The sequence below is a fragment of the Castor canadensis genome, chromosome 7 (assembly GCF_047511655.1).
Source record: "Castor canadensis chromosome 7, mCasCan1.hap1v2, whole genome shotgun sequence".
NCBI lineage: Eukaryota > Metazoa > Chordata > Mammalia > Rodentia > Castoridae > Castor > Castor canadensis.
The window spans coordinates 149,915,085-149,939,801 of NC_133392.1; the positions used below are offsets into that span (position 1 = coordinate 149,915,085).

Consider the following 24,717-nt stretch of genomic DNA (forward strand, 5'->3'; position numbering starts at 1 on the left):
CTTGGGCTGCACTGTGAACGGGCACTTTGAATTTGATGCCCCTTTCATCCTTCAAGGCCTGGCTACAAGATCACCAATTCTCAATTTCCAGGTACAGCAGTCCTTCACCCTACTGTGTCCTCTTAGCAAATGTTTGGAATGGCAGCTTTTCCCCCAGTCCCTCATTCCCCAAGGAGGCCTGCTCTCCCAGGGCAGGGCCAGCTGGCCTTGTGTCTGCCTGGGGCAGAGTCTGGCTGGGGTCTGGCTGGGGCAATACTCAGATGTGTGATATTAATGAGCGACTGATCAGTGAATGAATAAGCAGGATCTATCTCCCCTCTCAGACTGGGATGTTTTATGCATCCTCTGTTCCCACCCCTCAATCCGAGCCTGAAAGTCCTATAACCAAAGCCAGCAGCTACCCCCTCCTCTAATAGCCCTCTTTTTCCCACCTGGCCCTCTCTGGGCAAGTCCCCTGCCACTTCCGATAGCTCACCCACCTGCTGCTCAGACATTAATGCACTTCAGGGGTCAGAGGAGCCCAACGATCACGCTGTTAATAGGGCAAGCAGTTCCAATTTCATGCCTACATGAGTTTCCCTCTATTAAGGCAAGGAGAGGGAAAAAATCTGTTTTTTTTTTTTTTTTTAATTTCTTCAAGAAAACACATAAAAGCATTGAGTAACAGAGGCTTATGTAGAATCTCTGGCTGGCAGCAGAGGGGGCAGGTGGATCATGTGAAATGGAGCAGGGCATTGGGGAAGAAGGAAGTAGTTTGAGGAGGTTGGTGGTGCCATGTGTTTGTTGCCTGCTGATACAGCCTGAATGTTTATAAACTGACGAATATTTGAGAGCTTTCAGCAATTGAAAGTCATCTACTTCAGTTTTGCTATCAACTGGCAAAAGTGGACAGGGAAATATTTACTGAATGAATGAATCATGTATCTTGAATGTATTTAAAAGAGCATGAGGAGGTGATTTGGGGATTAAGTGAGGGTATCTAGAACATCAAATTCAGAAATGCAGGGCTGCTGTCAATTGCAGACTGACTCTAATTCCCTGCATCTATAACACTGTCACCATGAGTGACTTTTCAGGTCCTCCCATCAAACAGGGGATCTTTTTCCCCACCCTTTCAATATGGGCTGGCAGAAGCAGTGACAGCATCTGAGATCCCCCAGCTGTGAGACGCCTGTGCACTTCAGCTCTGTCCTGCTCCTTTGCCAGGCTGTTCTTCTCCTGGCGTGTGAGACACCATGAGGCATCCCAGCCAGGGCCACCAGGCCAGCAGGCCCCAGCCACCTGCCGCCCCCACCAACTCTGAGGACTAAACCCAGCCTAGATCAGCCAACCTGATCCCATGAGCAGCTGTCCACAACCCAAGGAGACATCAAAGCAGCTGTTGCTATAAGCCACTGTGCGTTGGAGATGTTTGTCATACAGCATCATTGCTGGTGGGTGGCTCGTACAGGAGCCATGAGGCGGTGTGCTCTGCAGACATGACTGCACTCCTTGACCCTGGTGAGTGGCTGATGAGTGATATCTGTAGAGGGAGCGATGCACTTCTGGAAGCACTGATACAATTACTCACTTTCCTCCAAATAAATGCTCAGCTCTCACATCTCTGAGCTCCTGCTCTTCAACCTGTCTAGAATATTCTCCTCCTTTCTTTGCTGGCCAACCTCTATCTTTCCTTCAGAGCTTTGCTAATTGCCTCTTCTCTTTGGTCACCTCTGACCACCCCTTCCATCCCTGCAAAGCAAATCTCTCCACCCCAGTGTTCCTGAGTCCCCGGGGGCACCTGTGCACATTTCTCTCCGAAGTGAGATTTCTGCTGGTTAGCAGGGCACACATTCTCCCTCCCTCACTGTCCTGTGAGCTCCCTGAGGACAGAGTCTTGTTCAGGTCTATAGCCTGGATCCAGCACAGGGCCTGGCCAGAGAGGCCTTTGGGAGGTGGTAACTCATTTATTCATTTGTTCACTCATTCATTCATTCTACAGTTATGGAAACTGTACTCATGCCAGACTCTGGCCTAAGTCCTGCGGCTATACCAAGAGCAGTGCAGATGCATCCCTGTGCTCATGGCACCAAAGTTCTAGCCAGGGATAGGGAGACTGTCAGAAAATAAATAAGCCCCACCCCCCCCAAAGAGCTGGAGGAAGGACAGTTGAGTGTGAATGAAGCCAGGGGACAGAGTGTGTGAAAATGAGACAGGGTCAAAGGGCAAACATGGCAGAGTCTGTAGGATTTGGGGATTTTTGAGATGGTGTCTTCCTGTGTTGCCCAGGCTGTCCTCGAACTCCTGGCTCAAGCAATCCTCCTGCTTCAGCCTCCTGAGCAGCTGGGACTATTATTGCACAGCAGAGCCTGGCTTCTGTGTGATTTGTAAAGGGTTTGGATTTACTTCCTGTGTATTCAGAGCTGAGTAGGAGGACACCATGGAATGACTTGTGTTTTTTAAACTTTTTTTGGAACCAGGCCCTGTGCATTGCCAGGCTTGTGCTGTACCTCTGAGCCACATCCCCTAGCCCCATGGCTTATGTTTGAAGGGATCACTTGGTTATGGTGGGAGACTGAGCTGTGGGGCATCAGGGATCCTGACGACCAGATAGGAGACGGAAGCTCTTGTCCGGACAACAGGAGGCTCTGTCCAGGGTGTGGCAGTGGGGAAGAGAATTGGGTTGGTTCAGGACACCTTTTGAGAGGAAAACAAACCAGCTATAGGTTACATGTGGGAAGGCAAGAAGACAAGAGAAACATAAGACAGCAGAGAAGTGCAGGACATGAGTGACAGGGTTGATGGTGGCACTTCTTCTGGAGGAGAGGACGGCTGAGGAAGGGACATGCGGTGGAGGGGAACCCAGAGTTGGGTTTTGGAAATGTTCATGAGATATCCAATGGGGAGGGGAACCCAGCAGGAAGTTGGAGCTGAGTGTGGAATTGCAGGGAAAGGTTAGTCAAAACTTTGGGAGGCAGGTGGAAATGGGGTGAATTGGGCATTCAGGTCCTGACTTGGCCAGAGCCGAAAGGGCTGCACTGGTCATGAGGCGGGAAGCTGCCGCACGGTTCCTTGCACGGTACATCTGGGCCTGGAGTTTATGTAGGGCTGGTCCCCGGGTTCCTAGGATGTCTGCATGGAAGAGGCACAGAGAGGTCAGTAACTTTGTGTCTCTTCTGGTTGAGAAGGGAGTAGAAGGCCAAGGCTCTGATTTAGCAGAGGCCGGTGAAGGTCGTTCATAGGATGCAACCTCCCTACCTCCTTCCTTTGGCCACTCTGGAGCGGGCAGAGAACTGACCATTGAACAGGCTTCAGCGTCTCTATGACAGGCACAAAGTTCTGGGTTCACTATCCATTTCTTCTTCCAGGGCACAAAGGAAGACTGCATCTCCCAGCCTCCCTTGCAGCTACAATAGGCCACATGACCACTCCTGGCCAGTGGGCTGTGAGCAAAGGTAATCCATGTCTGAGTCTCTTTAGTCACATCCTATGATGTGAGTTTCCCAATTGCTGTTATAATAATTGGCCGCAGACTTAGTCACTTAAAACAAAAAACAACCAATTTACTCTCCTAGAGTTCTGGAGTCAGAAGTCTGAAATGAATTCTAGTGCTAAGGTTTGGCAGGGCTAGAGGCCCTGGTGAGAGAACTTGTTTCCTTGCTTTGACAGTTTAATAGGTTGACTGCATTCCTTGGCTGGTGGCCCCTTTTTTGTATCACTCTCATCTCTTGTTTCTGTTGTTACATCTTCTACTGCCTGTAACCTAGCCCTCCTTTTTGAAGGACCTTGTGGTGACTTTGGGTGGCCCTGGATCATGCAGGATTATATTTATAACTCAAGATCTTTAACTTGATCACATAAGCAAAGTCCCTTTTGCCATGGAAGGTAATGCATTCTCAGGTTCTAGGGATCAAGACATGAGCACCTTTAGGGGTCATTATTCTCCTGGCCACAGTGGTCCCCTAGCCCTCTTCCCCTGCCCTGGACATCCCAGAGGCCATGTGTGCCAGTGTAACAGTCATAAGATGGAAGAGGATGGCTTGTCCTACCTGGGTCATTGTGTCACTGCATCACACCCTCCTGTCCTGAAGAACCCAATCTTCCATTGTCTCTTGGTGACTCGGAGGTCTTGACTATAGCTCAGAGAGGCCAATTCTATCCCTCCCCACGGACTCTCAGTCCTTCCCTCTGACCTAATAGATGAATGGCACAGGGAATTTTTACTGGTTGAGTAGAATGTTCTGGGAAACCTCTCCCACTAACTGATGTCACCTTGACTGGTGTTGACCCTGGCAGTAGGACAAGTTTCTGCTGAATGCATGTTCACAGACATGATCCAGGAAGGGCCTCATAGGCTCTTGCTTGCTTTGGGTTTCTTCTTCAGCTACCACACTATAGTTTGAATATTGAATGTCCCCCAAAGGCCCATGTGTTAATGTCTTGGTCCCTGGGGTTGCTATTAGGAGGTGGTGGAACCTTTAGGAGGTGGGGCCTCGTGGGAAGTCCTTAGGCCATTTTGGGTGTGCTCTCAAAGGGAGCTGTGGCACCCTGGTCCCTTCCCCTTCCTCTCTATTTGCTTCCTGGCTGTGATGTGAGCAGCTTCACTCACCACTGGATCATGGAACATTCAGAATAATGAGCCAAACTGAACCTTTTCTCTTAATAAGTTAATTATTCCAGGTATTTTGTTACCGTGATGGAAAACTGATACACACCATAAGATGATCAAATGTGAGGTATCTATTGCCTCTTTAGTTCAGTCTCCACAGCAAACACCATGGAGGAGACTAGAGCCCAGCCCCCAGCCTGGAATCCAGCCAGGTGACCTGTCTCCTGCAGCAGAGCTGCCCACTGAACCCACACTGGGTCAATGGACTGCTTCATCCTGCACTTAATTGCACGCGTGCTGCCGTATGCCACTGAGATTTGGGTTGCTCTGTTATGCAGTATTATTGCAGCAATGGCTGACAGTTATATTAATCCCTGAGCAACTGTGGGCCCCTAAGAATCTCCGGCCACCTCCTGCACCACCATTAGGATTTGAGTAAGACAGGCGCTGCATGTCCATCCATCACCTGTGAGACTCAGGCCTTCCGGCTCCTTTGTCATCCTCACTCTGTGCCCATCCAACACTGGACACCAGCAGGTGCCAGTCATTGCTACTGAGCAAAGAACACAGAGCCATGCACCGAGGTGGGGAAAATCGGTCTATTTGTTTTAATTAAACCAACTGAAGAAGCCAAGACACAGACAGAAAGAGACTAAGAACACGACTGGAAATGGTTTAGAAAAGAAATGAAAACCAATTGCCAAGGTCAGGGCTGTGGTGGGCGGCAGCGCCTTCACGTAAGCTCCAACACCACTGTCAGGGCGAGCACCAGGGAGAGCCGGACGCCAGCAGGGCCAGACGAGGAACCTGTGCCAGGCGCAGAGCAGTGTCAGAGCCCACAGACCGGCACGGGCAGCGTGGTGGGCACAGTGGTACACAGCCTGGGGACAGCGGAGCTTCAAAGGTCCCCAGCAAAGACGCTGGACTTTAGCATCAGGTGGAGTGAGTTCTGACCCCAGCTCTGCCACCTGCCTCACCAAGGGTCTGTGACCCCATCCCTGCCCAGGCCTGAGGGACTGAGGTCAGACCTCCTGGTGGCCATCAGGATTGTCAGCAGGGGTGGGAGCTTCCGTGGTGAACCGTGAGGTCAGCTAGTGGATGTGGGGGGCACAGGGGACCTGGGAACAAGCACCTGGGCCCTGGGCGGTGAGGCTCACCTTGGGGTGGGGGTGGGGGGCAGCCCAGGGAAGGTAGTATAAAAGGCCCAGCTGTGGCATCTGTCTCTGTTCCCAACTGTCCTGTGGAGCACTTCGGGACCCCAGACACAACTCTGGACACTGTTGGACACGGCCCCTTGGGGCCATGGCAGCTGGGGCTCTGTGCCGAGAGCTGTCGATGACATGGGTCGTAAGATGGGGGAACATTTAACTCCCTACATCCCAGCAGACTGCTTTGGGATGCTGGGTCTCCCTTTTCTGCTTTACACAGGCCTGACCCCAACTCTGCCTGGCTGAAGGGCAGTGGGCTGCCTGGGGGAGGCGGGCGGGACCAAGGCAGGCAGATGGGCAGTTGAGGGGACCAGAGCACCTAGAATCTTGAAAGTCACTCAATGTTAAGGGAGAAATCTGCAGGTGGACACTTACCATTGGAGTCCTCCGTGCCTCTGGGAATATTTGGGTTTTCTGTTGGGAAGAAACAAAAACAAAACCAGAGCGTGAGCAGCCCTTTATCAAACACCCACTGTGTGGTGTCTCACAGCAGCCTCTCCATGGGCTGGGGTGGCTGCCTGCTTTGCAGAAGGAGAAACTGAGGGAGGTGAGACAGTCGCTAATGTGGCTGAGCTGGGATTTAAACCTGAGTTTCTCTGACTCCAAAGCAGCTGTCGTTCTAACCACTGAACCACACCGCCACCCCATGGGGTGCCCTCTCAGAGCACACTTAGGGGACTTGGGCCCTTGCTGCCCCTTCCTCCGGGATAGATAGCTCTGAGCTGGGCCCAACCCTGGGTAGTTCTGTGGGTCCCCAGCCGAGCCTGGCATACCAAACACGATGAGCCGGGTGTGCGTGTCGGTGGAGCCCAGAGGGTTCTGGGCTGTGCAACGGTACATGGAGCCGTTGAGCTCGGCAGGAACTCGCTCCAGCACCAGTTCCTTCCCGTCGAACTCAGCGCTGCCGTCCAGGAGGCGGCTCCCCACCCTCGTCCACGTGAACATGGGCTCTGGGAAGACCTCGTTCTGTTGGCAGAGCAGGGAAGAGCATGGTCACTGGGGAGCCATTCCTCCAGAGAGGAAGGGCCATTGGCAGGCCTGGCCTGACGGTCACATCTGAAGGTCTGGGAGAGGTGCCTGAATCCCGATCCTCGAGCTGTGTCCACCCTTCCCCCGTCATTACAGATGGAGTTCTGCTGGCACCAGGCGAGGGCATAGGGTGCCTCTGGGGAGTCTGGTGCCCTTGCGGTGTCCTTCCCACCCACCACCCCTTTCCCAGATGCCCAGAGAAAGATTAACCTGAAATCCATGGACCAGAATCCTCACTGTGTCCCCAACGCGGGCTCTGCTGGGCGTCATAACAATTTTGGGTCCTTTGGGGGCAACTGTAGCAAAAGGAAGGTCAGGTCAGAGGTGTGTGTGGGTGTGTGTATGTGTGTTGGGGGCTGGCTAGCAAGGAAAGGAGGGTTAGGGCCCATGGAAGAGAAAATTCCAGTCTAATGGTCAGCATCTTTGGGATGGGTTCTGCAGCTTCTCACTTAGGAACTCAGTGAGTTCATTGATTGACTGATTGATTCATTCATTTGCATCTGCATTCATTCGCACACATCCCTGAGCCACTGCAGTGAGTCAGGTTCTGGCTGGAACTGGTGCATGATCCTTGTACTTGTGGGCTTCACACATCAGTGGAGGAGAAAGGCAAGTCATGGTTGCTAGTGTGACACATGACAAGATCAAAGAAAATGGGGGATGGTAGAGTCAGGAGGGCAACTTGCAGAGGGAGAGGGGGGACGTTAACTGAGGGGTAACTCAGTGCTAATGGGAGGTGACCATTCCAGCAGCCAGATCAGCCAAGATATCCAAAATGCCCTCTGCACTAAACCCTTGTGAAGCGACTTCTGTTACCATCGTCCTTATTGCCCAGTTGAGTTGAGACCAGAATGACAAAGTGGTTTGTCAAGGTCACATAAGTGAGGAAGAATTGGTACCAAAACTCCAGTCTCCTGACTCCTGATCCAGGTTCCTACCAGGCGGATCTTCCCACGGGAGATCTTCTGCAATCTCTGGGAGGGGGTGGACAGCTTGGGGGAGACCATGCTATTTTCTGGGCCAGCCTTTGTCCTCCCTGCTCACCGCTCACTCCTCATATCCTGTCATGCTTGGGGGAGACAAGATACCCAAGGGGTTGCTCTCCTGAGAGAAGAAGCTGTGGATACCAGGCATGGAAAAGCCACTGGTGTCCCAGGGCTAGAGAAGAGGCTTGTCCCAGGTCCCCAGCAGAGTCAATTACAGGTTCCCTTTCTTCCCCAGGATTACTCCATTTGTCCATCCATCCATTCATTCACCATCCAACAGTAACTATCAAGTAATTACTAATATGTTGGGCTTTGGAGCAGGGCCAGGGACACAATGGCAAAGAGGCCAAATGATGGCTTACACTTTAGGAGGGGACACATTCAATCAGCAAGCCAACATAATCAATTTGGGACCAGAGAGACAGTACTGTGCGCAGTTAGTGGGTGGTGTCCTTAGATGCAGTGGTCAGAGTGTCCAGGCAGAGAGAATAGCCAGGGTGTGGCACTGAGGCGGCCAGGGCAGTGACGGACAGGGGACAGACTCTATAGAGCTTCCCAGGGTGGAGGAACATGTCACAACGGGGCTGGAACTCTGATGACTGAGTGTCATTCTCTTTGCTACTCTGCACACACCCTCCAAGAGTGGCAGTGGGAGAAGAGCTGTGTCCCCTGCCCTGGGCTGTCCTGGGATTGCCCCATACCCAGCTGCTCCCTGAGCGTCTCCCTCCCTCACTTCTCAGAGACAAGCAGCCAACAGATGTGGGTGGGCTCTTGGCACTGCCAAGTCCATTCTCCAAGAATGAGACCAAAGAACTATTAATTAACCACGGCTAGCAAGACATCTAAAGTGCCTCGTGGGGCTGGGGAAAGGCCGGGCCTGCAGCGAGGGGAGGGAGTGGAGGCAGGGAAAGCGAGGGTGGCTTCCCATGCTGCAGCCACCAGCTGTGTGCAAGACGCAGAGCTGGCCTGGGAGACCCAAGAAGTTCCAATCTCTTCTGGGAGAAGGCTTTTTTGTTGTTGTTGCTGGGGATGGAACCCAGGGCCTCGCACACGCTAGGCAAGTGCTCTGCCACTGAGCCGCACCCAGGGCCTTGCTGGCTGGTGATGTCTAGTGCATATTAAGTGCTAGGTCTCTCCTCTGCAGTGTATGTGTGGTTTCATTTCACCTCCCAGTCTTTCGAGATTTTTCTTGTAAGGACAGGAAGGCTCTGAGAGGTCAAGGAACTTCCCCACCTTCTTTAGTTCCTCTCAGGTGCCTGGTAGGTGACTGGCAGAGGGGAAGCCCTGGTTAAGGACAGCTGGCACCTGGTTGTCCAGCTGTTTGAGATGCTATAGGAATGGCGCTGTCAGCTTCAACCAGCAGAGGGCGCCAAATGGCATCCTTGCCAGAAGAGGGCTGGGCCTGGAGGACCACAGACCCCTACCTCCCTGGTCACTTTCCTCACTGTGCGTCTTTCTAAAGGCTCCATCTAATTCTTTCTGGCCTGGGCCTCAGCTTGCTGGCTCTGATAGCAGAGGGAACTGACATTTATCAGGTGTCTAGCATATGCTAGACTCCCTTGTGGGGCTCACATACCATCCTGGTACTGGTGAGGCAGGTGACCAGGAAACCCGTTCTACAGGCCTTATAACTGATCTCTAGGCAGACAGTGGCTCTCCCAAGGTCACTCTGCAATGAAGTAGCAATGTCAGGACCTGGCAGCACATGGCTCTCAGAGCCCAGGAGCAGAGGAGAGGCTGACCTGGTAGCTTTGTCTCTTTGGGCAGCCTGGACTGCCTCCCCTGCTACCTGGAGCTGCCTGTTTCTGGTTTCCTGAGTGGAGCTGGCCCTGAGGAGCACAGAAAGGCACAGGAGGGGGTCTTCTCTGCCCCTGCTTCTCCAGGCTCCATCCTGGCCGCTGCTGACAGATAAGCGTGTTTGTGGCAGATAGCCCCCAGCTCCCTCTCTCACTGAAGCAGTGAGATGTTGCTTCTGGAAGCCAGGCCAGCTGCTATCACCCTCCTTCTCCTACTGCCACAACCAGGAAGCCCATTAGCAGCTCCAGGCAGCTCTCTGCCTGCTCCTAGAACACAGCGTTGAAAGCTCCTAGAAGCTATGCTCCCAGCCTCTCTGCATTCACTCCTCTCATCTCCTGGACATCTAGAAAGAGCAGAAGTCCAGAGACCCAGGATGGAGCTGACCACCCTCTCCCTGGATGTCATGTCTTCTCAGCTCCAACTGGGGAGAATCGGCCATTGCTGTGTTTAGGAGATGCTTAGAAAACAATAACAGAAAAGACAATGAGCCCACAATGTGAAATGCAAGAGAAGTGACACCTATCTGCAAAACAGTCTGGTTATGTAGGCTCTGCTCCTTACCTGTCCTGAGCAACCTGGTCCTTGCAAGGGTATCACAGTGAAATCTCAAGGAAAAGCTCCTTTAGGGTACCCCAGGGAATTCTGGGTGTTAATTAAGCAACCACTCTTCCATCTATCCATTTACCTATCCACCCATCATCCATCCATACACCTACGCATCCATCCATCCTTCCAAGTTTTCATTCTATTCATCCTTCTATCCATCCATCATTCTATCATCCATTCAAGAATTCATTCTACACGGCCATCTATCATTCTCTCATATACTCCATTCACCCACCCATCCACACACCTACCCATTAACCTACTAATACGCTCCCCCACCCCTTCTTTCACCTGCTCTACCCATCGAATTCTTTATTGCACACCTATTTTGTGTTACTCACGATGCAAGGCAATGTTGGGAACATGACGGTGAGTAATAAAGGTAGTGTGTGTGTACTGAACACTTTACTGCCTGTCACTCTATTAAGCATTTTGCCTGCACTGCCTTACCTAATCTCCACTCGACCCAGAAAAATATTACTTGATCCGTCACTCAGCAAGTGCTTGCTAAGCAATAGGCTGGGGGTTGTTCCAAGCCCTGACAGTGTGAACAAGGCCCATGAAGGTCCTGCCCACATGCAACTTAAATCCCAGCAGGGGACCCAGCCATATGGAGTACACACCGTATCTGCAGGTGGGAGAAGAGTGAGGGGCTGGCAAACAGAGCCAGGAAGGAGGTGTGGGCGGGCAGAAGGAGAGGCTGTGTTAGTTGGTGCCCCAGGAAGAACCTTCTGGGTAGAAGATTCCTGCAGCAGCCTGAGCAGAGGAGGAATGGAAGGTGCCTAGATGAGATGGTTTCAGACAGAAAGGAAAGCCGGTGCGAACTCACAGGCATGGGTCTGAGCTTGGCGTACACAGATAAGAGGAAGCAGGGCCTGGGGGTCACAGCTGATGGAGCAAGTGGGGAGATCTGCAGAACAGCACCTTGGGGGCCATGGTAGGGAGCTGAGATCTAGCTTTAGATGAAGGCAGTCAGGTAGGTTGGGGCTCCTTTCTCTCTTCACGTATTTTTAAACTGTGATAAAAGTAGCTATAGCGAAACGCACTGTTCTTAAGTGTGCAATCAGATGAATTTTAATAAATGTGAACAAGTGTGGCCATCATCCCAGGCAAATGCTGGAGCATTCCCCTAACCAGAGGGTCTCTATGGTCCCAATTCGCACTTTCCATAGGTAAGTACGACACCATTTCTGGAGAGATTTGCTTTCTTGTTCTGGAGTTTCATCCAAATGGATTCAGGCAGTGTGTGCTCTCTGTTATTCGTTGCCTTCTTTTGCTCAACGTGGTGCTGTCTAGCTCTGTCCATGTTGGTGTACCTGTCAGAAGTTCATTCATTTCAAATCATGATATATAAATATGCCATAAATTTGTTTATACGGTTTCCCAACTATGGACTTTTGAATTAGTTATGGTTTTGTTTTTTATTGGCGATGTCATGAATAAGTCTGTGGTCATTCTCATCCAAATCTTTCCAGACATATTCTTCTTTTATTTTGAGACAAGGTCTTGCTATGTAGCCCAGGCTGGTTTTGAACTCATGATCCTCCTGCCTCAGCCTCCTAAGTGCTGGGATTACAGGCATGCATGCATTATTATACCTGGCTTTATTTTTCATTTCTTTTGGATAAATACTTAGGAGTGGAATTGCTGGGTCATAGAGTAGAGGTATTTTTGTCTTTGTTAAGAAACTGCCAGTTTTCTTAAGTAGCAGTACTTAAGTTTTTAACTTTAAGCACTTAAGTTTTATATTCCTACCAGCAAGGCAAAAGGGTTCTGATTGTTCTGAATTCTTGTAACACTTGTTATTGTCAGGTCTTAAAATTTTATCCAGTTGAGAAATGCTGTCTCAGTGTAGTTTAAATCTTCATTTCTCCGGTAACTCATATGTTTACTTTTAAAAAATATGTTTACTGGCCATTTGTAAATCTTCATTATAAAAGCAGGTTGTCTCTCACTACTGATATTTAGTAGGTCCTTATATATTTGGGTACAAATGCTGTCAGATACATGGATTGAGACAATTGCCTCTCATTCTGCAGTCTGCCTTTCATTTCCCTAAAGATGTCCTCTTATGAGCAGAAGCTTTGAACTTTGATTCAATCTACTCGACCAATTTTCAAATTCTCATGTAGACTTTTCTGTGACTGCTTTAAGAAACCTTTGCTACCCCAGCATCATAAAGATAAGTCCATCACTCATTTCAAATTAACTGGTGTGCATGTGCAAGGTAGGGGTCCAGCTCCAATTCTGCCTTGTGAATGTTCAATTGTTAAAGAGACTCCTCTTGGCTCACGGAATAGCCTCAGGTCTTTGTTGAAATTCAATCGTCTCTTGCCTTTGGGTCTATTTCAGGGCTCGGCTCTGTTCCGTCAATCTATTTGTCCACATCAGAGGGCTGGGGCCGTGTGCACGGACTCATGAGCTGATCTATGTTGTGAGTAGATCAGTCCTGGTGGAGAACAGGACAGGGGAAGTCGAAGCAGAAGAGCAGTTGGGAGGTGACTGTCACTGTCCAGGTGGACTGATGGTACTTGGATGGTGGTGGCTGGGGGACCACAAGAAGGGGCAGGTCAGGGATGTATTCTGAGGCCACATGGTAGGGCTGGAGGATGTCTTGGATGCATAGCATGTAAGATTAGAATGGGAGAAGTTGGTGGCCTTCTGCCGATGGCTTGACCAATAGGAAGAGCATATTCCCATCCATGGAGATGGGTTTGAGGGCCACCAGGCCTCAATGGGCCAGCTCCCAAGACAGTTGCAAATCCAGTGGAGGGGGAGGGGAATCAGAAGAGGTACATTCAGTTGGAAGGATTGGGGGCAGGCTTCCTGGAGGGGGTGGCATTCGGTTTCAGAGAGCATCCCTGTCACAGAAGTGGCAGCAGCAAAGGCCCATGGCAGGGAGACAAGCCCCGGCCCCTGATGGCCTGATTTTCAAAGTCCTTGCTAGATGCTGTACCTTGAGGTCACCTCATCTGTCCCATAGCCTAACCTAGAGTGCAGGGCACCTGCTGTGCCAGGTGCATTACACACTTATTACATGCCCACCACCTTCCGGCTCACAGCACTCTCCACCAGGCACACGGATGATTTGGTGTGTCCTCACACAGCCCCACCAATGGGCCGTGCAGCTTAGTGGTTAGGAAGGTAGACTTTTGAGGCAGACAGCTCTGCTAGCCTTCTGAAGTCCAGGTCCCTCATCTCCACAATGGGAATAATACTGACTCTCAGCCAACCCTCAGGGGCACTGCAGGGTTTCAGGGAGACTGAGGCCAAGTGTTTTGCACATTGCTGGGCTCTGAGCATGTGCTTGGAGCATTTGTGTCATCACACCATTCTCCCCATTCTGCAGGTCAGAAAACTGAGGCTTGAACATAAGGGGCCCAGAATGTCACTAATTGACAGCAATTGAGGTAAAATAGAAAGCCAGCCCTAGGGTCTCATTATTTACCACCCAACTAGGTTCTTTCACTTTGGTGGCCCTGTGTGTCCCCCACATCCCCACTTCCCTCGGGTGCACAGACACGACTGCCTAGGCCCACTGCCTTTCCCTGGCTCTGATGATGGGTGTTGGAGTCCACAGAGCAGTTCCAGGTGAGGAGACCTGGACGCAGAGACAGGCAGGCCAGCGCTTCCCTGCCACTTGTTCTGGTGGGAAAGCGTCATGAAAAATCGCCTTTCACTGGTGGCTTTGAAGTGTCTGTCTGCTCGTTGTCTTTCTCTCTCTTGGTGGAGGTGACGGAGCCATCCCGCAGGAAGCCACAGGGAGGCAGGAGGTGGCTTTCTTGGTCAAAGCAGTCAGATAAAGTGCAGAGGCTTCTGGACTTTCTGCCTGGGCAGAAAGGAACTCTGGGAGGGGTGGAGAGTCCAGAGAGGGCTGATGAGCTGGCCAGGTGGGAGAGCTGAGAGGGGTCCAGGCAGACCCAGCACCAAGCACAGGGCCTGGCCTTAACAGTGTGTTCATGACACCTCTGTGAAACGAGATGAGGACAGACATGGTACCCATGGGTAGTGCCTCTGATAGGTAGAGGCTAGGAGGAGGCATAAAGAGAGGTTAAGGCAGATACTACCTGTCTTTGTATTCTCCCTGCGCACCTTGGACAACTTAAGTAACCTCTCTGGGCCTCAGTTTCCTCATCTGTGGTGTGGGATGATGTCACTGCTCGTCCCACTGGCAGGCATGAGCATCCAATGAGTTCATATAAGAAAAGCAACAGCACTGTATACAGAAGGTATTTGATAAATGTTAGCTTTGATGCCTTCTGTGTGGGCAGGTGGCTGGTGGGAATCAAAGACCCATTTTAAAGGGTCTTCAGGCAACCAGCCTCACAGTCAGCCAGGGACAACGGGCCCAGGGGCTGGTGAGTTTAGTGGCTGGCACTGTGGGAACTGGAGAAGGCACCAACAGACTGGGGTTGAAATTTCAGCTCTGCTACAAACAAGTTAGTGACTCAGAGCCAGGAGCTCCACCACTTGTCTGTAAAATGGGGCTGCGTGGAAATTGTCTGTGTGTGGGAATTGAAGATGAGCCTTGCACACACTCCTGGTACACAAGTACCATGTCTGTAAGAAATCCTTCTCCATGGTACCTGGTGTGGAGTTGGGTTTTCTGGTGATCTAGCTAAAAACAGAGAAGCCTTCAGGACCCCCTGACACAGGCTACAGTCCCAGCCCTTGTTAGTCACTGCTCTCTGTCCTTCCATGGTGGCCTGGGCTACAGGCTGTGGGTGGCTCCATACAGCCCCTGGGCTCTTCCGAACGCTTTGAGGACAATCGGTGCATCTGGGGCTCAGAGAGCTGCTGCGTACTTCAGGCCAGGGTTCAAAAGAACACAGGGCAAAGGGACCCATCCAGACCACTGGCTCTTCCCCACCCTTGCACACCGGTCAATGCAAACAGCCCCCTCTGAGTCACACACATTCCTGCCGGAGACAGTTCCACCCTGCTCCAACACAGTTGGGAGGAGTGTAAGGGGCAGAAGTCAGCTCTTGGCACACTGCCTTGGGGACATCCCAGAGATTGGGCTCTGGGGCTGAGCTGGCCCTGGGCATCAGTTTCCCACCTCCCACAGACCCAAAGAGGATGGGATGTACATTGGACTTGAAGGGCAGGCCGAGTGATATCCTCCCATGACCTCTGTATCCTTGACCTCAGCCCCATGAAACTTCCCATACTCTCGGTATTCCTGACCCTCCTCCAGCAAGCCTGAAACCTTGCCTGGCACTGTCCCTCACAACTGGCCCTGGATTCCACCCAGAAAAACACCTGACAGTGATTTTGATGTTCTCTGTGTTCCTCTCCTCCACCCAACACACTTCCTCTGACCCTCACCAGCAAACCCTGTAACTTCCGTTGTTCCTGACCTCCAGGCACCTCCCATTTTCTCCCATCCAATCAGCAAGCGTCCTGAAGAACCCCAACTCTGCTCTCTGGGCCGGCCTACTTCCCAATCACTCCATTCCTCCCCATCTCCCTGGCTTCCAGCAGCCCAGGGACACTGTTCCCAGGGCCCCTGGCCAGCTCTGCAGAGGGCTTACCCAGCGTGACCTCTGCCTGCATGGGCATTGACAGTGCTGGGTGCTTGACCTCGCAGCTGAAGAGGGCCTCGTTGTCGATCTGCGGGTTGAGGGTCCAGGTGAGCAGGGCGCGCACCTCCACGGTGCCATCACTGCCCGGAGTGCGGCTGTGGCGGAGGAAGTAGATGGGCTCATTGCTGTGGACCCAGCGTGGGAACTCCCGACTCACAACTGTCTCTGGGATGTTCTCTGTGGTGGGCTGGAGGAGGATGCTGGGGTCTGGGGTGAGACTGCGGGAGGGGCGCTCTGTATAGGGATGCCCAGCCCGGTACTCAGTGTCCAGGAGAGACAGTGATTTCTGCATCTTGGTGTCGTCCAGATCACGGTGCAGGAGGCTGCGGAAGGGCCTGCTGTCCTGGAGGGGGCCAGAGCTCACAGCTGGCGATTCTGACAGGGGCACCACATCAATCGGTTCCCCATCCCGTTTGAAATACACCTGAAATTGCAACGAGGGTACTGGAAAAGATTGTGTGTGAATGACCTTGACCTCTAATGGGCTCTCCATCTCCCCCGCCCCCACATTCCTTTCCCTCAAGCACCCAAGAAACAGCTTGAGCCAGAACAGTAGAGGCCAGAGTCCTGTCCGAGGCTCCACCCAACTCCATCATCCACCAACTGGGGACGCTTTTAAACGCCTCAACTGCCTCACTTGTAAAGAGAAATAAAAATACTTCGTGAGGCTGTTGGATGTTTAAATGAAGCTACCTGGGGGGACAGGTGCTTTGGACACAGCAGTAACAGCCATGGAGCTCCAGGGGGTGGTTGGAGCACACCTGGGGAGGGGCATGTGGATTAGAGGGAAATAGAGTAAATAAGATGTGGGAGGAGGAAAGGGTGTGTGTGTGTGTGTGTGTGTGTGTGTGTGTGTGTGTGTGTGTGAGAGAGAGAGAGAGAGAGAGAGAGAGAGAGAGAGAGAGAGAGAGAGGGAGGGAGGGAGGGAGGGAGGGAGGGAGGGAGGGAGATTTGGAGATGGTAGGCAGAAAACAGGTGTGCGTGTGGGAGGTAGCTAGGTGCGGGGATGAAGCGAGAGAAAGCCTCTTCTCCCTTTCTCTGCTGATGGGGAATTCCAGTTTTGAGAGGCGGCATTTAATTTAATTTGTTGTCTTTTTATTTTGGTACACGTGCCCAGAGGCCTGTGGGGATTGGGTGTATTTTTTAATAAATCAGATAAATAAATCGATAGGAGACAGGGAAAGAGAAGAGCAGGAAGCAGCACTCAGGGACGCAGGTGGGAAGGGAGAAGATGTGGGGGGTGGGCAGGTGGGAGGATGGGGGAGGGGGCTGTGGGTTGAGGGAGGTGGGAGAAGGTGGGGTAAATGAAATGTGGGGTGTAGAAAATCTGTCAGAGTTTGTAATGCTGAAGAATCTCTTATACACATCATAGCCTGCTTTGGGTTTTTTTTTTCCTTTCTTTGCTCTTCCCTGTTTTTTTTTTTTTTTTTGTGAAAAGTGCTTCAAAAGCAGGTTTGTAATTTATATCAAAGAATTTCTTTCAAGTTCTGATGTCCCAGACAAACGCAGATGCCTGGAATGTGGGGAGATGGGGATCTTTCATATATATATATATATATGAAAAGAGAGAGAAAGAGAGAGAGAGCTGAGTATGTCTTAAATGGTAGCCAGGTGAGGAGGATCCCTCATGGCCCCAGGCTGTGAACCCCCTTCCCCATCTTTGTGCCTTCCTTTCCTGGAGGAAGGATCAGCATTCCTGAATTCAGGGAGACTGGGGCCTCCTTGGGGTTCCAAAGGAGAGAATTGGGGGCCGTGTTTTGTTTCAGTATTTGGTGACTATGAAGCTACTTTCTATCGTGTTTCCTTGGGACTGCAGGTGCCCCCGTACTAACCCCTGTGTGTCTGAATCCCACTCGTTCTCCCCCAGTCCTTGTACACCTCACCCCTGCCCACTCTCCTCTCCCACCCACCAGGACTCTACACAGCCATCTGCCTCCAGGCTCCTGGCAGTTGGGCCTGTCTGGTCCCGGGCCCTGGGTGGTGCTGCCTATGTCCCTAGCCACACCACTGATGGCAGCACCTGTGGGACAGTCACACCTGTGTGACTCTAGCTCTCCGTATTCTGCTCCGGCCCCACCCCTTGTCTAATCAAGAAATGTGTCAAACTCACACGGCGGGGAGCCAGAGGATTCAGATGTCAGGACTGAGAGGGTCCCTGGCAGGAGAGAGATCAAAGGATACAGGGGTCCTTAGGCACCTGAGAGGGTGGCTTGTCCTCCCCTCGCTTTAAATGTTGTACGCCTGGGGCTTCCAGTTGGACCCAAAGTGCCCTGCTGTTTCTAAAGATGCTGAGAAAACTTGACATTGCCTAGTTCCCCCACTGCCTCCCAGAGACTGAAAAGCAGAGGCAGGGAGTGGACTCTGTTCGGGATCAGTCGGGCAGGACTAGAACTCTCCCACTAGGTGTGCAGGTGTGCTCTAGGTGCCTTCTTGCCTCCTACCAGCCTTTCAAGTGGCCACGAGAATGCCATGAGCTAGACTGAGCACTTTCCAAAGAAGGCAGGTGGAGTCTAATGAGAGGCTGGCCACACTGTAGAAGCTGGATCCCCTCTTTCCTCCTTTCCTTCTTCTGCCCTTCTTTCCTCTCTCCTCGCATCTTTCTCTCCCCTCCCCTCCCCTCCCCGTTCATCTTTTCTCTCTCTCCCCTGGAGGGCTACCTGTATACCCTGTGGGGTTCCAGGAAGAGCAGTGAGCTTACAGTTTGAGGTCCCAGATCTGTGGAAAACATCATGGTGACTGTGCACCAGTCCCTTCCCCTCTCTGGGACCTGTTCCTTTGTCCCCATCCTGCACAGAAACTGGAGGTGTTGGATGCTGGTCTCCCCCAAAAGCTCCCCCTGTTGTGAGGCTCTAGAACTCCAGGTCCAGGATCAGTGGGGGGTCTCAGAATGAGGAGACTGGGCACAAGACAGGCAACGATGCTTGGATGGGTCCATTGAGAGACCAGGGTGAGACCCAGGCAGCATCAAGCTCAAGGTTGGCAGACCACCCTCTCAGCATGGAGGTGACACCTGCAATGGGACAAGCCAGGAGGTAAGGAGGTCTGGCCGGTGAGAAGGGCTGGGAGCTCAGGGACACTTACCATGGGTGCTGGCTTCCCTCCAGACACGATGCAGATGAGTGTGAAGTTCTGGGTTTGGTAGCGGCTGAAGGGGGCAGGTGAGTCAGCAGCCACCACTTCGATGGAGGTGGGCGGAGCTGCTCCAAAGGGAAGCACAGGAAGACAGAGACTCAGCTGGAGGACCCAGAAAGGTTCACTGCCCCGCCAGGTCCCAGGCAGGTGCTGGGGGTGGGGAGGGTCCATGTTGCACAACTCCAGGGGATATCATTTGTATTGAGTGCAGGTATCACAGTGTGGAAGGGGACCCTGCCCAAGCTGAGGCACTCTGGGAAGTCACTGCTGGAAGCCACACTTATGCTGTGATCCTAGGAAGCAGCAGTGGGCAGAAGACAGCTGCCAGCATGTGCAAATGCCCCTGGGTGAGCTAGTGGGGTTGGGGGAGGAAGAGCAAGGAGGTTGAGCAGGACAGATGGGCAGGGTGTACACAGAGAATGTGATGGGGGAGAAGGCTCACAGAGTGCGCTGGAGCCGATTGTGACATTTTCAGAAATTTTGTGAGCTAGCTGTTAAACTATTGCCTACTTGAAACAGGTCACAGTGGGTGTCTTTACACCACAAAAATCGGCAACTGCTCCAAATCAGGGCATTTCCCACCCTCTATCCTCTGCCACAACCCCCAGAGAGCTAGTTGACCAGCTCACCACTGGCTATGAGTTTTTCTTCTTTCTCCAGAGAGCAGTGGGGAGCCAGTGAAAGTTTTAAGCTGGAGCAGATATGATATGAGTTCATTTTGAAGAGACTGAAAACACAGTGTGAATTACAGCTGGAAAGGATGGTGGCTTAGACTCGGTGGGACAGGATCGAGCGAAAAGCAGGTGACTTTGAGAGCTACCTGGAGCCGGGAGTGTCTCCCCCTTTCTTTCCTGAACTTGGCTTATTTGTGGCTGCTGCCCTCCCACCAGTTCTCATCCTTTCCCTTCTCTCTGGCTGCCAAAGGCCTTGCGCCCACCTGGACACAGGGTCAATAAAACCCCAAGTCTTTGAGCACATGACCCAAACTGTGTGCCTCGGTTCTCCAGTGTGTGAAATCACAGATAGGGCTGCAGGACGGAACGTGGGCTGATGGGCCTGAAGGGCTCGGCACATAGTAGGACTTCACTGTTCTGATTTCTACTGCGATTTCCCAGACCACCTCAAGATCAGCAGGAAGCTGCTTCCGAGAACTTTGCAGGTGAAAGCGGTCAGTTCTTGCTTCCCTGGCCTTAGGCTGTTTGCAGCAGGGAAGAAGAGGAAAACAAAAAGATGTGGGCCTTGCCTTCCTGCGGGGGCTTTTCACCCCAGTTAGGTTTAATTAAACTCGGTGAGCATTGCCTGACACCTACTAGGTGCTGGGCGTGGTGCCAGAAGCTGGCTGCTGGGTGCCCAGTGATGGAGCAGATAAGCGTAGAGAGGCCCACGGGCTGCAGGTGGGCGACAGACGCATGGGCTGCTCTATTTTAAGACCTAGTGGAATGAAGCCAGGTAGGAGCCATTCATTCGTTCATTCGTTCAGCACATGCTGCTTGCAAGAGAGGCAAAATGAACAGGAGGAAGCGCCGAACAACACCTGGAGAGTTGTAATTAAGTATAAGCTCGCACGAAGCAGATGGTAAGGGGGTAGGAACTCCAAGAAGGGAAAAAGGCAACAACACACTTCGATTACCCAGAAGTTGCAGACTCTGCAATCTAACTTTTCCAGAACTCGATGGAAAACTGGGGTCCTATGGTCAGAATCAACAAGGACTAGCATTAATGAGCAGGAGCCATGCTGTGCTCTGCACAGTCTTAATTCTATTCATCCTCGTCCTTGGGCTGTGAGGTGGGTACATGAGGATACCCATTTTACAGATGGGTAAACTCAAGAGGTGAAGCGACTTGGCCTGGCTAGGTAGAGCTAGGATTTAAGGCCAGGCAGCCTGGATTCCAACAGGGAGCCATGCCAACTCAACCTTCAGAAGGAAAGGGGAGCTGGTATCTGTTGATATGGTCCTAACTGCAGATTTTAGACACCTGAACCACTTTACCTACCTGGCACATCTCAGTTTCCATGGGTGCCCCGTGATCCAATTCCCTCAGGATCTGCAAGTGGTGCCTCTAGCTGGTTCCATTTCCCTCCAAGGTTAGGGACCATGGCAGTTAGAACTCAATCTAAAACCTAGCCTCAATCTAAAACTTACCCTGGAGGGTAAGTTTGCCCTCCAGGAATCCTGGAGGCTCAGAACAAGACAAGTGGCACCTACCAGATCACTCATTCATTCTTTCTCATGGAGCAAACAGAGATCAGACACCTAGAACCTTCCTTAGAGAATTGCTTAGAGGGATACATGTGATATTTATAAGGAACCTGCATTGCAGGTTAGCAATGTTAATTAATATTACTCATATCACTTTATTTTTGCAGTGCTGGGGATGGAACCCGAGCCTCATGCGTGCTAGGCAAGTGGTTTACCACTGACCTACAGACCAGTCTTGTACCACTATTAATAAGGTAGGTAGTTTAGGACAGTGGTTAAGAGTGGTGGCCTCTGAGTTAGGTGGCTCATTTCTGTAATCCTAGCTACTGGGAAGGCAGAGATCAGGAAGATCTCGGTTTGAGGCCAGACCAGGCAAGTAGTTTGAGAGAACCTATCTTGAAAAAAACCCATCACAAAAAAGGGCTGGTAGAGTGGCTCAAGTGGTAGAGCACCTGCCTAGGCAAGCCTGAGGCCCTGAGTTCAAACCCCAGTACCGCCAGAAAAAAACAGCATGGGCTTTGGATTAGACAAGCCAATGTTCAAAGACTCACTGTTCCAGTTGCCAGCTGTGTGACCTCGGGCAAGTCACTTAACCTCTCTAAGGCTCTGTTTCCTTACCTTTGAGATGGAATTAAAGGTACTGCAAAATGTTCTGGAAGTTCTCCCAATACAAAGTTGGCTGGTTGTTGTAATTTGGTAGCAAACTTTATTTGAAGCTGCTTGCCAAGGTTGGAGAACCAATCCTGGTCTGTGCTCTGGGCGTTCAGTTTAGTGAGGAGACCAGAAAGGGCCCAGCCGTGCACTGTCTACCACGGTAGGCACGTGCCCCCATTGCATTGCGAGCACTTCAAGTGTCGCTTGTTCAAGTTCACGTGCATTGGAAGTGGAAAGTGCACACCACATTTCAAAACTCAAATTTAAAAAAGATGCTGTTAGTATTTTTGTACTGATTATATGTTGACATGATACTTTTCAGATATACTTGGCTTAATAAATATGTTCTTGAAATTAACTTTGCTTTTCAATTTTACCTTTCTTAATATGCTTATTAGAAAACCTACAGCTTTCATCACATTTCTATCAGGCAGTTCTGGCCTAAATTTCATTTCCATTTTACAGAGAGGCAAACTAAGGTCAGAGAGAGGCAAAGATCTGCCTCCAGTCATATTCCGAGTCAATGGCAGAGTCTCAAGTGGCATCCAGCCTTCCATATCTTGGCCAGGTCCTATCCACAGTGTGGCACTCCTCCCTCCCCTCCACAACACACGTGCACACACATGCATGCACATTCATGCACACAAACACAGATCTGGAGATCTGCACCCAAGTCACACACAACACCCACACAGACCCTGAGTGGGAGCTGTGTTCCTGTCTCCTGTTGCATTTCTGAGCAGGTGTGAGCAATATGTACAGTTATTCAAGCTCGTAAGACAGTAACAGGTCCCGGTTGTATGGACAAAGGTGTGGCAGGGCTGCTAAAACCAGCACCAACGGCCCGGGCTTTCCACGCTCTGCCCATCAGCATACTCCCAGATACTGTGTCCTGGGAAAATGTCACTCTGCATCTCACCTCCTGTCACTCGGTGGAGGGCCCTGAGTACAGGCAGTCAAGAAGCTGTCTGCACCTGGGAGATCCTGGCTGCTGGAGGATGCTCCATCCCACACATGACTATCATGCTCTCATTGTCCTCGTCTCTGCTCTTTCCACACAGCTACTGCTTCCTGGGACCATGGTCCCCTGCCTTTCCTCACCAGCACATACCCATCTCCACATTCCTCTGCACCAGCATCTCCTTCTCCACCCCACCACACCTCCATCTTCACCCCCATCATTTCCATCACCTTCTTCATCCACACCTTCATCCCCTCTCGGTTTCCTTTCCTGTCTCCATCTCATCCCAACTCCAATGCCATCCCCACTCCCACTCTGTCCCACCTCCATTCCTAACACTACCTCTATTTCCTCTCCTGTTCTGACCTCTACCCCATCTCTGTCTCTCTCCCCAGTTCCATACTTCTGTCTTCTTCTCATCCCTAACTCCAATCCCATCCCTTTTCTCATTACTGCCATCCCCTTCCCTGTTACAATCTCTGACCAAGGTGAAAACAAGCACCCTTCTGTGCTCAATACCTGGGATACTCTGCTGAGCCCAGGAACAGTGTCCCTCCCAAGACAATCAACCAGCCATGGACACAGACATAAAGTCTATGGGACTCCCTGGGCAAGAATGATACTAAGTGCAAAGACGAGCTCCAGAGTGGGCAGCGCCCAGCAAAGCCACCTGGCTGTGCTCAGCTGGGTACAGAGCAGATCCAGGTGGCCTATAAGGGCGAAGAGTCTTCAGTAGAGACCCCCAGCTCATGCTCTGCTCTGGCCACTGCACAGAGCTCAATGCCCATGTGTGCCAAGCTCTCAGCATTGGCGCCTCCTTCCGTGACTTTTGAGGGTAGCCTTCAGAGGCACCTGTGCAATGCTCTTAGTGGGAGCAAATACCCTTGGGCACCCTTCATATGAAGTGACTCTCTGAGACACAAGCAGGCATTTTCTGCTTGGGGAAGGGACACATGGGTCGTTGTCATCATCACCATCTCAAAAGTAGGAAGAACCTACATCACCAGACCTGGGCAGAGGGAAGGGCTACCCCTATCCCATAAGCCTATCACCATAGTTAAGCCAAAGCCACCATTCCCCAATTCCCCTCAATCCCTGCGCCTCATTCCCAGCCAAGCCAGCCGGCTTTCCAGCTTACTTTTCACTTTGCCTTAAGAGAAGAGAATTGCTGCTAGAAGTTTCCATGACTAATTCTGCCCTGCCCCACACCACACGGCACGTCACAGCTAACCCCTATCACCCCGTTCCACGGCCACCAGGAGTTGAAGTTATTTTAGACTTGGCACTTATCATCCACACAGTACCATAACAGGCGGGTGATCGGTTTCATGAAATTAACCCTGAAATAGTGCCTGTCTGTGTCTTGCAAGCAGAACTTCGTTTTGTTCATCGTAACTCATTCTGGAGATAATGTGCCGCTCTTCTTTGCTCTGTAAATCATCCTGTGATCCTTTGCGACTTGGGAACCCAAGCTGATCTGAAAGAAATGCCTGCATTGTGGACAGGGAAGTCAGTGTCTTACTGTTTCCGGGGATTAGCAGTCCTCCACACCAAGATGTTGACTCCGTTGCAGCTCCCCCCCATCCCACCCCACTGTACCAGGCTAACAGAGGCCAACCAAGGCTCCAGCCCAGGAAATCCTGTGGAACTTGGGGCCACTCAGTCAACCCCTCTGGGCACCAGTGTTTCTATCTCTAAAATGGATTCAATAAGACCCACCTTGCCAACCCTTCAGCTCCCAGGGCTTTTGAGAGGAAAAAGCAAATGAGAAAATGGACAAAAGCCCTCCATGAGGACGTACGATGCTGAACAAGCATTATTTATCGCACCTCTCCAACTGCCCACACCCTTCCCTGGAGGAGGGGAGATGGGTTGGGGGGTGTTTCTGTCCTCCCAGCAGTGTATGTTCCTTGGGTACCACGGTGCGAACGTGCTGAACACACTTCTGTTCTGAGCATCACTTATCTCAG

General features: G+C 51.5%; 1 protein-coding gene across 4 annotated transcripts in view; it reads right to left on the reverse strand.

The window, feature by feature from the left end:
- Positions 1–5,173: 5,173 nt before the first annotated feature.
- The window catches only part of Igsf21 (immunoglobin superfamily member 21), a 214,012-nt gene continuing 194,468 nt past the window's right edge, over positions 5,174–24,717 (reverse strand). For all 4 annotated transcript variants that reach the window (XM_074081196.1, XM_074081197.1, XM_074081195.1 and 1 more), the window contains 6 exons: positions 18,881–18,996; positions 15,749–16,223; positions 7,036–7,121; positions 6,570–6,762; positions 6,172–6,210; positions 5,174–5,395 (listed from right to left, as the gene is read on the reverse strand). In XM_074081196.1, the coding sequence (XP_073937297.1) occupies positions 5,322–5,395; positions 6,172–6,210; positions 6,570–6,762; positions 7,036–7,121; positions 15,749–16,223; positions 18,881–18,996 (983 nt within the window). In that variant the 3' untranslated portion in view covers positions 5,174–5,321. The remainder of the gene's footprint in view (positions 5,396–6,171; positions 6,211–6,569; positions 6,763–7,035; positions 7,122–15,748; positions 16,224–18,880; positions 18,997–24,717) is intronic.